This window comes from Notamacropus eugenii, chromosome 6 (assembly GCF_028372415.1).
Source record: "Notamacropus eugenii isolate mMacEug1 chromosome 6, mMacEug1.pri_v2, whole genome shotgun sequence".
Taxonomy (NCBI): Eukaryota; Metazoa; Chordata; class Mammalia; order Diprotodontia; family Macropodidae; genus Notamacropus; species Notamacropus eugenii.
In genome coordinates, this window is record NC_092877.1 from 55628556 (window position 1) to 55641890 (window position 13335).

The 13335-nt window shown below is 40.5% G+C and overlaps 1 protein-coding gene across 1 annotated transcript; it reads right to left on the reverse strand.

Moving 5' to 3' along the window:
- Positions 1-1665: 1665 nt before the first annotated feature.
- GPR78 (G protein-coupled receptor 78) lies at positions 1666-13087 on the reverse strand. Its single transcript, XM_072620121.1, has 3 exons — positions 12243-13087; positions 10816-10929; positions 1666-4829 (listed from the first exon to the last, which is right to left on the reverse strand). Exons 1-3 carry the CDS (start codon positions 12908-12910, stop codon positions 4592-4594), a joined length of 1020 nt encoding a protein of 339 aa, XP_072476222.1. The 5' UTR covers positions 12911-13087; the 3' UTR covers positions 1666-4591.
- Positions 13088-13335: the final 248 nt, after the last annotated feature.

The window sequence follows — 13335 nt, forward strand, 5'->3', positions numbered from 1 at the left end:
AGAATTTGTAACTTATCATAGTTTCATATAAGAAAAAATCAAGAATTAGAAACAGATTAAATAAATAGGTAAATCATATCAATCAATCAACTATCATTTTTAAGCACCTATTATGTGCTGGAAAAAGTAAGCTATACCTTCTGTGGACCTACCTTTTGATAAAGACATGATAGACTCAGAGTGATAATTTAATCTTTTTTTTTTTTTTACATTACCAATATGGAACTTGTTCTTGCTTGAAAATATAGGTATTTGTTGCAAGATGTTTTTCCCCTTTTTTCAGAGGGGGATAAAAGGGAGATAAAATAATTTTTTATTAATCAAAATAGATTAAAAACCAAATTTTTTAAAAAAGAAATGAATGCTAACTGAAAACACAGATGAAGAGGTGGGGGGGGAGGAGTTTAACCTTAATTACTATCTTTTTACTGATCTCAAGGAACAATAACAGTCAGCAGCTTTGGTCCATTTCAATCTTTTACCCATCTTTGAATTTTGACTAGATGGAGTGCAAACAGGGCTTTATCAATACTGATGCCCTTCCCCCGTCTCCAGTATTAGTCTCCATTAAGAAAAAATATCAACTTACTCCTCTCTCAAACTAAAATGAACTTTGTGCTTAAGTCCATGAAGACATGATCTAGAACCTGGTTATATGCATAAACACAAAATATGTTGTTGTTGTTGTTGTGAACTATACCCAATTGTGTGAATCATAGAGTTAAAGAATTACTTGATGAACTAGTGCTCTGCAGTCCAATAAACTAAATATTACAAGAAAAGGGAAGGGAAGAGAAAGAGAAACAGGAAGGGAAGGGAGGAAGAGCAGAAAGAGGAAGGGAAGGAAAGAAGAAGGGAAAGGAACAGGAAGGGAGGAGGAAGGGAAGAGATAGGAAAGGAAGGGAAGAGTTAGGGAAGGGAAAGGAAAGGAAGGGAAAGGAAGGAAAAAGGAAGGAAGGGAAAGAAGAGAAGAGATGAGAAAGAAAAAGAAGAGAAAAGAAAGAAAAACAAAAGAGAAGAAAAGAACAGAGCTTACTATATGCCAGTACTTTGAAGGCTCTCACCTATGCATTTGAAAGTTCATTAGTTGGGGTTAGGGATATAGTCTGCATATCTTTCGAGGGGAAAAGATCTAGACGAAGATTTAGTCAAGTTTTTACCCCTACTGTGCATGTATATGGTATATTGAAAAGAACACTTGACTTGGCAACTACACATGAAAGACCTGGGCTCAAATATTATCTCTGCCAATTATTAGCCAAGTGGTCTTAAGCAAGTGATGCCCCTGAGTCTCATGGGCAAAATAGGAATTTGTACAATTTAAAGTTATATTTAAATAGTAATTCATTCTAACTCATGGAAGTGTGCAGTGCAAATTTAAATAATACAACCACTTCTCAGGATCCATTATATGCACCAATCAGGACTTAGCAGTATCTATTTTATTTGACCATTTTAAGGAAAATTATTTTGCAAACTATATAGCCCTGTAGAGATGACAGCTGTCATTCTACTCATCCAAAGCTGTTCACCATATATCCATGATCTCTGCTAGATCAATAATTGACTCTATGGGCACAATGTTTGGCTAGATAAATTTTCAACCAAAGAAATGGCAAACACTCAAATGAAACTTTTTATTGGTTTAGAAATCACTTGGAAAATCACACAGCTTCATGATACACTGAAGGACACGTGAAGTGTTTTCCTCAATATTCACAGTATTAAAAGAACAAAGTCAAGGCCAAAAAAGACTAAAGAAACAGTACATTCAGCATGAGCATCCCATCTACTAAGACTGACATCCAGTGGCCAAGAGAGAAACCATTCTGTATCAAAATACTGATTTTTAAAAGCAATTTCATCTGAAACAAACAAATATTTTGGATTCCTCCACAAAGAAAGATTGCTGATTGTTTCACAGTGATGACAGACTTCCTTAAGATACTTTTTCCTAAGATATCAGGAGAGTAAGTGGGAAAACTATGACAAATAGGCAACATCTTTTTCACACAAATCCTTCCCCCCCCCCAATATTATATTTACACATACATAAAAGGGACAAACACTTTACTGAAGGGACAAAACAGGACAGCACATTTCAATTTAACATAAGCAGAATTATTTTTACTGCATTGAGGTCTACATGATTCATATGCTAAGAAAGCAGTAGGAGGGCTTTCTGGAGACATTTTTGCCATTAGGGGTTGGGGAGTGATCACTGAAGAAATTAAATTCTATCCTAAGCCTCAGAATGAGTTCTGGTTCCATTAATAAAGGAGGCATTGTTGTATGATAGAAAAACACTGGATTCAGAATGAGGAGACCTGGGTGTGAATCTTCACTCTGTAACCTAAAATGATTCATTTCCCTAGGACTGACCTGTTTCCATAATCTGTAAAATGGGGAAATGATCTCAAAGGTCCTTTCCAACACTCACATTTTATTCACCAACTTGGATTCTTACAGTAATTTCCTTTGTAAAAATCTATTTCCCTTCATTTTGCAAATGTGGCCGATGTAGCTGGACACATTTGATTTGGGGCTTGAACTTTTTTCTTTTTTAGACCAAGTGGGCATTCAGTCAACATAACTTGAATTTATAATAACACAATCAAAATTGGTGTCATTTACTGAATGTAATCCAGAATCACAAAATGTTGGAGCTGGAATGAATAGTAGAGAGTCTAATTCAATACTTTGGTTATGACAAACTAGGAAACTGAGGCTCACAGAGGTAAAGAGACTTGCTCAAGGTTGCACAGCTAACCAGCAGCAGAGATGGACCCAGAATTCAGTTTCCCCAACTCCTAGAACATGGCTTTATCCATCACATCATACTGCTACCAACCAGATATTTGACTGGCTTGGCTACCGACCCACACATGCACATGGTTTGAAAACAAATCAAGATAAATTCGATCAAATGATGGATGACTTAGAGGGATGACCCACTGGAGTGGGTCAAGTAAGAAGCAATCTGTTAGCAACCCAAATATTGAACAGCTGAGTTAGTATATAGTGATGGCCATTGTCTTTGAACTCTTTTGAAGAGCCAAGTCTTTGGGAATAACTGAAAATCCAGGCTTGGATTTTCCAGTCCTTTTCTTGGACATGTGGTTTACAGAGAAGACAAAATGAGAATATTCCAACACATCTTAAAATTGCCTGATAATCTTTATGTCAGGCTACAGATAATCATTCAAGACCTGAATGTTGTCAAATGAATAATTCTGCAAATATTTGGCACTCCAAGTCTTCTTCCCCCATTAATGGCTCATGGGATGTTAGAAATTTGATGACAAATCAGACTCTCATTCCATTGATACCTGGACAAATTGGGCACTGTGGTGGGGATGGGCTAATAGTGGAAATCAAAATACTAGGCCTTTGGGTTCAAAGCTTATTTAAGTAAAGAAAAATACCCTACTCATGGTATGGGGAAGCTAAGTTCCAGTTTATAATCATTCTGTTTTACTGTAGACAGTAGACTCTTAGCTTTCATGGTGCGTAGGGGAAAACTCTCCCTTGTTTCACACGCAACCATTCACTAATATATCCCATTCAGGAGTAAAGGGTGACAAAGATTTCAACAATAAAGCTGCTGGTTTCCATGACTGTTCTAGGCTACCCTTCCAAATGGAAATGCTGGACTGGCATGGTATCAAAGTAAAAGTAAGTAGACAAATCTAAAATGTACTAACCTACTGACAGATCAAGCCAAACTCTTTGGGGGTGGGGGGAAAGAAGATATGTTGCATTGAGTCATAGATACAGAGCTAAAAGGACCTTAGGGGCCATAAAGTCTAACTCTACTAATTTCACAGATGAGGAAATTGAAGCTAAGAGACCGAAAGTGACTTGCCCAAGGTCACATAAGTGGTAAGTAGTTGAGCTGGGATTTGTATTTAGATCTTTTGGCTACATAATCCAACTTCTTTCCTGCTCCATAATAGTTCCTCTTAAATAAGATGATGCTTTGGCATTCCTCAGATGATGAAGGGACAGAGTCAGCCCCAGAGTAGGGGAAGGCAGGAATTATGGAGGTTCTCCACATCTACCTGCTAGGCTTTCCTTCCCGCTGCCACAGCCTTCCTCTAATTCATTATAAGATCTAGAGCTGGAAGCCATCATAGAGATCATCTGGTATAATTCTCTCCATTTATAGATGAAAAAATGAAGCCCAAAGGAGGAAAGTCCAAGGTCACATAGGCAACAGAGTAGCGATTCTAGTCTAGGTCTCCTGACTCCAAAACCAAGGTTTTACCACTCCTCCAAGATGCCTCTATGCATCACGTAGCAAAATTGAGTACTGACCCCTAAGAGCTTGGAGAGAAAACTCAAAATTCTAGTTTAGCAGGAAAGGGGAATAGGAAAAGAAAATCCACCCCCTTTGTCCTTTCCCTTGTCTTAACTTGATTGAAGTGCTCCTCCCGAGCCCAATGCTGCCTCCAAAGAGAGTGGGATCCCCTCTCTGACTCTGAGGTGATCCAGGTCCTCATCACAGCTATCAGCCCAACATACAAGAGGCTTGCTGAAAATTGGCTAAGGTTGTTAAAAACTACCCATTCTCAAACCCAGATAGTGGAGTTCAGTTTGGCCGATGGAGGCAGTAATCATTCTCTGTGTCAAGAGAGCTGTTGTAGCCAGATGATGGGTATAAATCTCGTCTCAGTAGTCGGTTGACAATGTTGATCACCGCCTTCTTGTACTGTTGCCGCAGCAGTGAATAAACAAAAGGGTCCAAGGCAGCCTTACTGTAGGTGAGGCACTTGCTTATTACTCCCCAGTAGTTGTTGATTGTAATGAATGGGAGGAGTTCCACCAGCCTGTTGTAAAGAAATTGAACGGTCTAATATGATAATCAAATTCATTTAAGGTGCTCACCCTCCAAGTATCTCAGATCAATAGTAGTAAACCTTGAGTCACTGGGAGAACTCAGTTCAAATCCTGGATCTGCCACTTAGTGTTGGTATGATAGAAGACAAATCTGAGCCTCAATTTACTCCTCTGTAAAATGGAGATAATGTTCTACCTTGCAAGGGGTTGTGGTGAAAGCAGTTTATTAATCATAAAAGCTTCTAGAAATATAAGATATTGCTATCAAAGTGCTTTTACAGCCAGGATCATATTTTCTTCTCAGAACAAATCCTATGAGGTTGGCAGTCAATGTATTAGTATCTCCTAAGAATCCATTTTACAGATGCGGAAACTGAGTTTCAAAGATGTGAAATGATTCCACCCAAGGTCACACAGAACTGAAGCTTATACCATACTACTCTCCCCATTAAATTACATCTTACCATCCTTCCAAGGACCCTGACTCCACTGTTAGATTTTTTTTAGTAGTCTATGAATTTCCCAGGCAGTGATATAACCCACTCCCTTCCATTCTTTTGACTTCTTCCTTCCCCCTCCCCCATCTCCTTCACCAATCTTTTTCTCAATAAGGTCAGTGGTTTGGACATGGAAGTGATCAGAATTGTGTTAGTGGCAGCATGTGGAATGTGGAAGGGGGAGGAATGGATAATTAACATGCAAACCATAATCACACCAATGCTACTCCACATAGATAAGGAATTTCATAGCTTCCAAAACACTTGCTTTGTTTGATTCCTCACCACAACTCTGTAAAGTAGGCAGGAATTATTATCCCTATTTTATAGCTGAGGTTAATGAGGCTCTGAAGCAGTGTGAGAAATTCAGGCAAAGTCACATAGCCAGAAAATAACAGAACCTACATCTTCTGACTTTGTGACTCTGTCTAGCTGTCTAGTTCTCTTTATATTACCTCACATTTTCCCCTGGTTCTTCTCCATTGCCTCTCTGCTTCCTTCTCTTCCTCCCATCTGAAGCATTATTTCTAAATAGGCTCCACTTATGATCTCATCAAAATGGTATCATATTTCTCTAAAAAAATTAAGGTTTTAGGACCTCAGACCATAGTTTTCCCCTGGCAGGTCAGTAATTTTAAAATTTAGAAATGACTGTTAACTAAAACTCTGAGAAAAGACAAGCCAGCCTCACTAAGCTACAAGGTCAGCCAGATCTCCTTGACCTAGAACATGCCTGTTAAGAATCATATCTTGGCAGAAATTGGGTTATCATATTTTTTTTCCTCCATCAAGATTCTTTGCTCAGGAAGATGAGGAAATGGATATTTTGCTGAAATAGGGGCCATTTCAGAGGACTGATAACTCTCCAAGATAGACAGAATTAGACAGAGTGCCAAAATAAAGGCATAGTATAGCCATAAATATTAGAATCAGAAAACAAAGATTCTCATCCTAATCCCCTTACTAAATCACTGTGTGATTTTGAGCAAATTCCTTCTTCTCACTGGGCTTCAATTTCTTCATCTGTAAAATAAAGGGGTTGCATTCAGTCATCACTAAGACCCTTCTTACCTCTGTCACTCTGTGTTCTGCATAAACAGATGACTATGGAAATTGACTTCTTAAATAGTTCCTCAGCTTGAAGCAAAGAGAAATCAAGCATGATAATAACCATGGTAAAAATTTGTCCCTCCAAGTTGCTTAATGAAGCCATTCAGACACAACATCCCCTGGCTAAGGTAGGAAGCAAGTATCATTACCCTCATTTTTACACACACAGAGAAGCCAATTGGTAATTTTCATAATAATACTGCCAAAGTCCTCTTTTAAGTCTTAGGGGCATAATTGTTTGTAAATCCATGACATTTTCAAAATGGTGAACACTAATAAATTGGAGTTGATAATAGGATTTTGGTGAGCCATGGCTTGTCATGGGGAATGTGGAGGGAAGTGAGGGATAGGATTTTAATAGAAATCAGTCTCCTTAAAGAGAGAAGGTTGGATAGCACTGAATGTGCATGCTACTCATTTAATCAGCAGAAAATATTCAGAATGATAGAATTTCATAAAATAACAATGGATGCTTAGGACATAGAATATTACTACATAGAACCTAGAATGCTATAAGCTGGAAGGGACCTTAGAACATTGAATTTAATAATATAGAATACAGAACTTTAGGCTTTGAAGAGAACTTCAAGTATAAACCACAGTATTTTAAAGTTGAAAAAGACCTTAGGTAATCAATACTTCTCGATTTTAGAAACAGGAAAATGGAGACTTAGAGAGAGCTCAGAGAGAGGAAGAGAGCTGTCCAAAATCACAAGGGTAGTGTGTGGCAGAACTGGGGGAAGGAATAATTCACATGTACATAGTGCCGACTCTGGGCCAGGCACTATGCTAAGCATATTACATTTGGTCCTCACAATAACCCTGAGAGGCGGGTTCTATTATTGACTCTATTTTACAGATGGTGAAACTGAGGCAAACAGGAGTTATGAGATTTGCCCCCCTGTCACCCATCTAGGAAGTATCTAGGATTGGATTTGATCTCAGGTCTTTCTGATCCCACACCCAATGCTCTAACCACTGAGCCACTTTTGACTTCTAGTCCAATACTCTTTCTACCACTCTGTTTCTCACTACACACTAGTGTATCTGAATGGCTGTTATGCCAGGAAAAAAAAATGAAGAAATCTTTGTGTATTCTTAGACTAGGCAGTGGATGGAGCATTGGACCTGGAGTCAGAAAGATCTGAATTCAAATCCTGCCTTAGACACTTACTAGCTATGTGAAATTGGACAAATCATTTAACCTTCATCTACTTTAGTTTCCTTATCTGCAAAATGGAAACAAATAAGAGAGCACCCCAGGGTTGCTGTGAGGATTAAATCATGAAATATTTGTAAAATGATTCACCACCCTTAAAGTGCTATACAATATAATATTACTACTGTGAGGGTGACAATGATGTCATAGTTTAAAAGTTATAGAGCTGTGAGGGACCTGAGAAATAATTTAGTCTATCCAAGTGTGGGACATAAGAATGAAACCTCAACTTCTCTGAGGCTTAAATTCCCCACTTGTAAATTGGGGAAAATATTTCTCCTACTGTCTACCTCACAGAGTTGTGAAGACTAAATGAGTTAATGCACATAATATTTTTCAGTTGTTCATTTATGTCCAACTCTTCGTGATACTACAATGGTTGGCTATTTCCTTCTCTAAGGTGCCCGAGGAACTGAGGCAAATAGTACTTAACGTGACTTGCCCAGGATCACATAGCTAGTAAATATCTGAGGCCAAACTTGAACTCTGGTCTTCTGACTAGTGCTCTATCCACTGTACCACCTCGCTGTGCCTCTAATGCATAACACACTTTTCAAACTTTAACTTCCTATATAAATGTTCAGTTATCAATATCGTAAGAGATGAGGAAACTGAACCTCAGGAACGGGAAGTGACTCGTCCAAAGTCACACAGGTCCTAAACAGCAGAGTAGGTTCTCTAACTTTAGAACTGGTGCTTTTCTCACTACATCATGCTGAGTGATGCTGCTTTTGAAATTTTTATGTTCAAAGTAGCATTCCTTCAATCTAGGGAAAGCCCCTAAGAAAACATATCACTCAATTTTAAGTAAAGCTGAGCAGCTTCCCTAAATTCTCTCTAGCTGGCACTTTGCTAACCTTGCAGGATATATTTTTTTTTAACAAATCTTTTCTGGTCATTGAACAATTTCACTGTGTGTGTATCGATGCAGAAGGGGGTATATGCATAGAAAATAAGGAGCCAGCTTCTAGTCAAAATCACACTGCAATGATTTCCTTTTATTCCCACAAAGAAAATTGAAATACAAAATTAATAGTTTTCTTCTAACTTGAGACATAAATCAAACTCACAGAAGCCCTAGATTTGAATCCTCACTCTGTCACATGGGGCAAATCATGTCATCCCCTACAGGTCATTTGCTTCACAAAGAGGGATGGATCATATTAAGTGTACTACCTGCTTCATGGATTTGGAAGTTAAATAATTATTTGCTTGAATTAAATGTCTTACAAGCCATAAAGGTGCTGAGCAAATGTAAATTATTGTCCTTTTTGAGCAGTATCAGCAATACCAGAATATATATACAAAAAATTCTGAGGTGATTACTTTGAAGGAAATAAATCATTTAGGAGTGTGTCTATTTTTTTTTAAAGAAGGATATTATAGTCACACTACATATGTACATTTTATAAATATGTTAGTCATATTTTCCTATATTTGAATGTAAGCATATTGTAAAAGAACTAAACACAAAGATTTCAACAATAAACAAGGCTCATTCATTCATTATTTATTTCAAACTTGTCCAGAGCACAGAAATAATATGATTCTGCCCAAGCATCCATGAGAAAAGGACATTACAGTTTGCTCTGTTTCTATTCGTCAAAAAAGGAGATTTTTTTTTGCATTCCTAATGTCTGTGGGGAAAAAAGCCGCAGACTCACACTATGAGGAGAAACATAGATCTGTATCTTGGTGGCATATGGTAATTAACAGAAGCCCAAAGTGACTCACAGGCCCTTCATGTGCAGAATATTGATTAGTTAGCATTTTGATTTTATACATTCACATAGAGGGACCTGCTTTAGAAGTGGAGAGGGGAATAGACTCACCCACTCAATAAAGGAGCTATGAAAACTTTCCCCTATTTTATCTCTCTACAGTCCCCAAGGGAATATAGCACAAAACGGAGTGGAAGAAATCAATGATGAAGGTCCTAGTCCTTATATCCTCTGCTCTGTTTAGACCCCATACAAAGGATTTTGTTTAGTTCTCAGTGCCACATTTGAAGAAAGATTTTGATAAAGTAGAAAGTATCCAAAGGATAGTGGGGGCATTTGGAAAGTATGCCATTGAAGGATGGATGGACCCCACTTAAGATGTTGAATAAACCTTGAGAAGAAAAAGCTAAGGGAAGGACCATGATTCTGATTTTTTAAAAAATATTTGAAGGATAGCTATCAAGTAGAAGACAAATTTTGCTCTATAACAGGGGATTCTTAATCTATTGAGGGTAGTGCATCTCTTTTGTCAAAGTCTACAGACCACTCTGAATATTTTTAAATACATAAAATAAAATTCATGGGATTGCAAAGAAAATAAAATACATTGAAATAAAAATGTACTTTTTCCACTCAAATTAATGAACTCCCTGAAATCTTTCCACAGATCTCTGGGTAAGAGTTCCCTTCTAGAATGGTGTATAATGGATAGAAATTGTATTGAAAGCTCTCCTTTTGATATTAGGAAAATCTTCTAAGCAATTAGATCTATCCCAAAGTAGAATGGACTATCCCTGGTCATCAAGCAGAAGTTGGACAGGCCTTTGATGGAGATAATATGGAGGTGATTCTTGCTCAGCTAGCAGCTGTGTGATGACCAAAATCAAGTTGTTTCATTCAATGTCATCACAAGTCATTTCAGAGCCTCAACTTCCTCATTTATAAAAAGGAAATGGTAATGATGGATAATATACTGCTGTCCTCTGGAATTTAGTTTTCCCATCCAACTAATGAGGGGATTAGACTAAAGGATGTCTATTCTTTGTTCTAAAACCTCTTCTAGCTTTTGCAGTCTACATTCTGTGTTCTAAGGTTCTTAGATTCTCTGTGATCTCTTAGATCCTCTTAGATCCTTAGATCCTTTGAGATCCTAACACCTTCTTTACTAAAGTCCCTTAAAGCTGAGATTCTATGTTCTGTGTCCTAAAGTGCCTCCCAAACTCACAGTCTGTGTTCCTAGTTCCCTTCCAAAGCCAACATTCTGCGAATTAGTGCTTGTTATCTTACAAGTCTGTTCACTTAAAGGAAGCTGTAACATTGTGTAACTGGCAACCATTCTGGCTGAGACCTATGTCCAGGTTTCAGAGCTCAGGAGCGGAACTGTCCTAGGCCATTCTCTCGGTGCAACAAGTAGTCAGCGAAGCCTCACCTGGTAATGACGTAAGGAGCGAAACAAAGGATGAAGGAGCCTATAAAGATGCTGATCTTCTTGGTGGCTCTCTGTCGCCGCCGCTTCTGCTCGTTAAGGCAGCGCTGTCTCACACTGCAAGGCAAAGCGCAAAGTTCCTTTGTTAAATCCAGAATGAGGGGAGGGGAGAAGGGGATCTGGAGAGCAGGGGATAGTCGAATTTGACCTGAGAGTGAAAAAGCAGAAGGTAAGCCAGAGAAAAATTTAGGATTCTCTCCTCCTCTTTGCTCCCCCAATAAGTTCATTCAATCCCTCTTCTGAAGCCCCGTAGGGAATTAAGCAGGAGAAAGGGGATGCGGATGGAGGAGATGCAACCCCAGGTTATCCGTAACAAAGTCAGGTTCTGGGGTCCCGCGTGAGCTCCATGCTAGGGGTCCTGGGATTACGAAGTGAGTCAGTCAAGTCCCTAAGCGTTGCGCTTGCAACCTGCCCCAAAGTTCTGAAGTCTTAGTAGCCAGATGGATGGCAAGGACCGCCCGCGCATGGGTCCCTTAGTGCACAGACCACAGATGCCCAAAGACACATATATACACAGGTACAAGCTCATGCCCAAACATATGCAAACATTCTTATGTTCATAAAGTCACTTATGAGAACAGATACACTCATACACATACACAAAGATATACAGATTCTTGGAAATGCAGACATACTCATTGACCCTCACAGACCCCCAGTAACACAAAAAGCACACAGACAATTTACATTTATCCATAAATCCATCGCATGCATTCAAACACAAATTCACTAGCAGAAACACAGTCACGCACTCACACACCCCACCACTTACACACATTCATGCAAAGCTTGGACCAGTACCCACTGATTTTCTGGCAACCATTTCACTGTGCACAAAAATGAGAATTGAAAGGCGATTATTGGACTGTCCATGCGTGTGTGTATGCAACAAGGCTGTAAGCAACGACGTTGAATTGGGCCCCGTCAGAAAGCCAAATGGGAGTCCTCCTTCTTGCTCTCTCCAGGAAAAAGAAATAAAAATAAAAAAGAAAGTAGAGTTTAAGTCATTTCCCACTCTTAGGAGTTAAACTGAGCAGGGATTATTATCCCCACTTTACAAATGAGAAAACTGAGACCTATACAATGGAAATAACTTGCTCGGGGTCACTATCCTATATAAAACATCAGATATCTGCACAAACCTAGAGCCTCCTGACTCTAAACCCCGAGGTCTTTTTCATTATCGGCTGCTTGCCACAGACAGAATTCCTATGAGTGAGTGTGACCTTAATATAGAAAAGTGTCAGAACCGCAAGTGATCTTAGAGATTTCAAACTTAACGCTGAGGCCGAGTGAGGGGAAGTGATTTAAGCAAGGTGACTATTGGGGTGTGTCATGTCCCTCATCCTCCCGTCAGTCCCGCTGGTTACCTAGGATGAATATCGACCAGCAGAACGAGGGTCTGCATGGTGATGACGTCGATCCTCCGGCAGTGGAAGCGGGCCACTCGCAGCACCTTCAGGTAGGTGAAGCAGAGTACCACGAGGGAGAGCGCGAAGCTGGCGGCGTGGAAGGCCACGGTGAAGGCGGCAAAGCGCCTCCTGTCCGCCTCTATCCGGAGGTGCAGAGTGCAGGAGGCGTAGGTACCGCTGTAGCCGAGCCAGGAGCAGACTAGTGCGGCCAACGGGAAGGCGAGAGAGTGCAACCACGCGTAGGCCAGCAGCAGCGCAGCATCGCGGCCACGCACCTTGCTCGCATAGCTCAGCGGAAACACCACGGCCACCCACTTGTCCAGGCTGAGAGCGGCCATGCTTAGCATGGCGTTGGACGCCAGCAAAGTTTCCAAGAAGCCCGCCGCCTGGCACGCGCAGTCCCCCACGGGCTGCTGGCGCCACAGGAGACCCAGAAGAGTAAAGGGCATGTTCAGGAGGGTCAACAGCAGGTTGCACAGAGACAGGTTGACCAGGAAGAGTCCAGGCACTTGCTGGCGGAGCTCGGAGCTGGAGAGGAAACATAATAGCACCAGCAGGTTGGACAGAAGCGAGACGACTAGGACTGAGCCGAGAAGGAGCGCCAGGAAGGCTTCAGCCAAGTCCATTGCTCTACGGACTTACCCTGAGCCCCATGGCCAGGAGAAGATCTGTCTGCAAGCGGTTTGAGTCTGAGCTAGCAGAGCTCAAGCTTGCTTTAGACTCTGGGAGCAGAAAGAGGAGGCAATGAGCACGCTGTCCAGGGTGCTGAAAGGTACCTCTCTATCGGCTGGACACTGGAACCCAGTGGCCAAACCATCTTCAGCAGAATTCATTCGAACTCCTACTGCCTCCCAGTAGCCAAATCATCTCGTAGTCTCTGGAGCTGAATCCCTTTTCTCTCCTCTCTACGTCTCAGGGCACAACTGAAATACAGAGTCGTACCTCTGCTCACTCGCCTGCGGGTGCTGAGCGCATATTTCTCAGCCAGTTGGGTCCCCAGAAATTGTCACACCTTCACTGAGGCGGCCAGCAGTGACTCATGCGCAGAAGA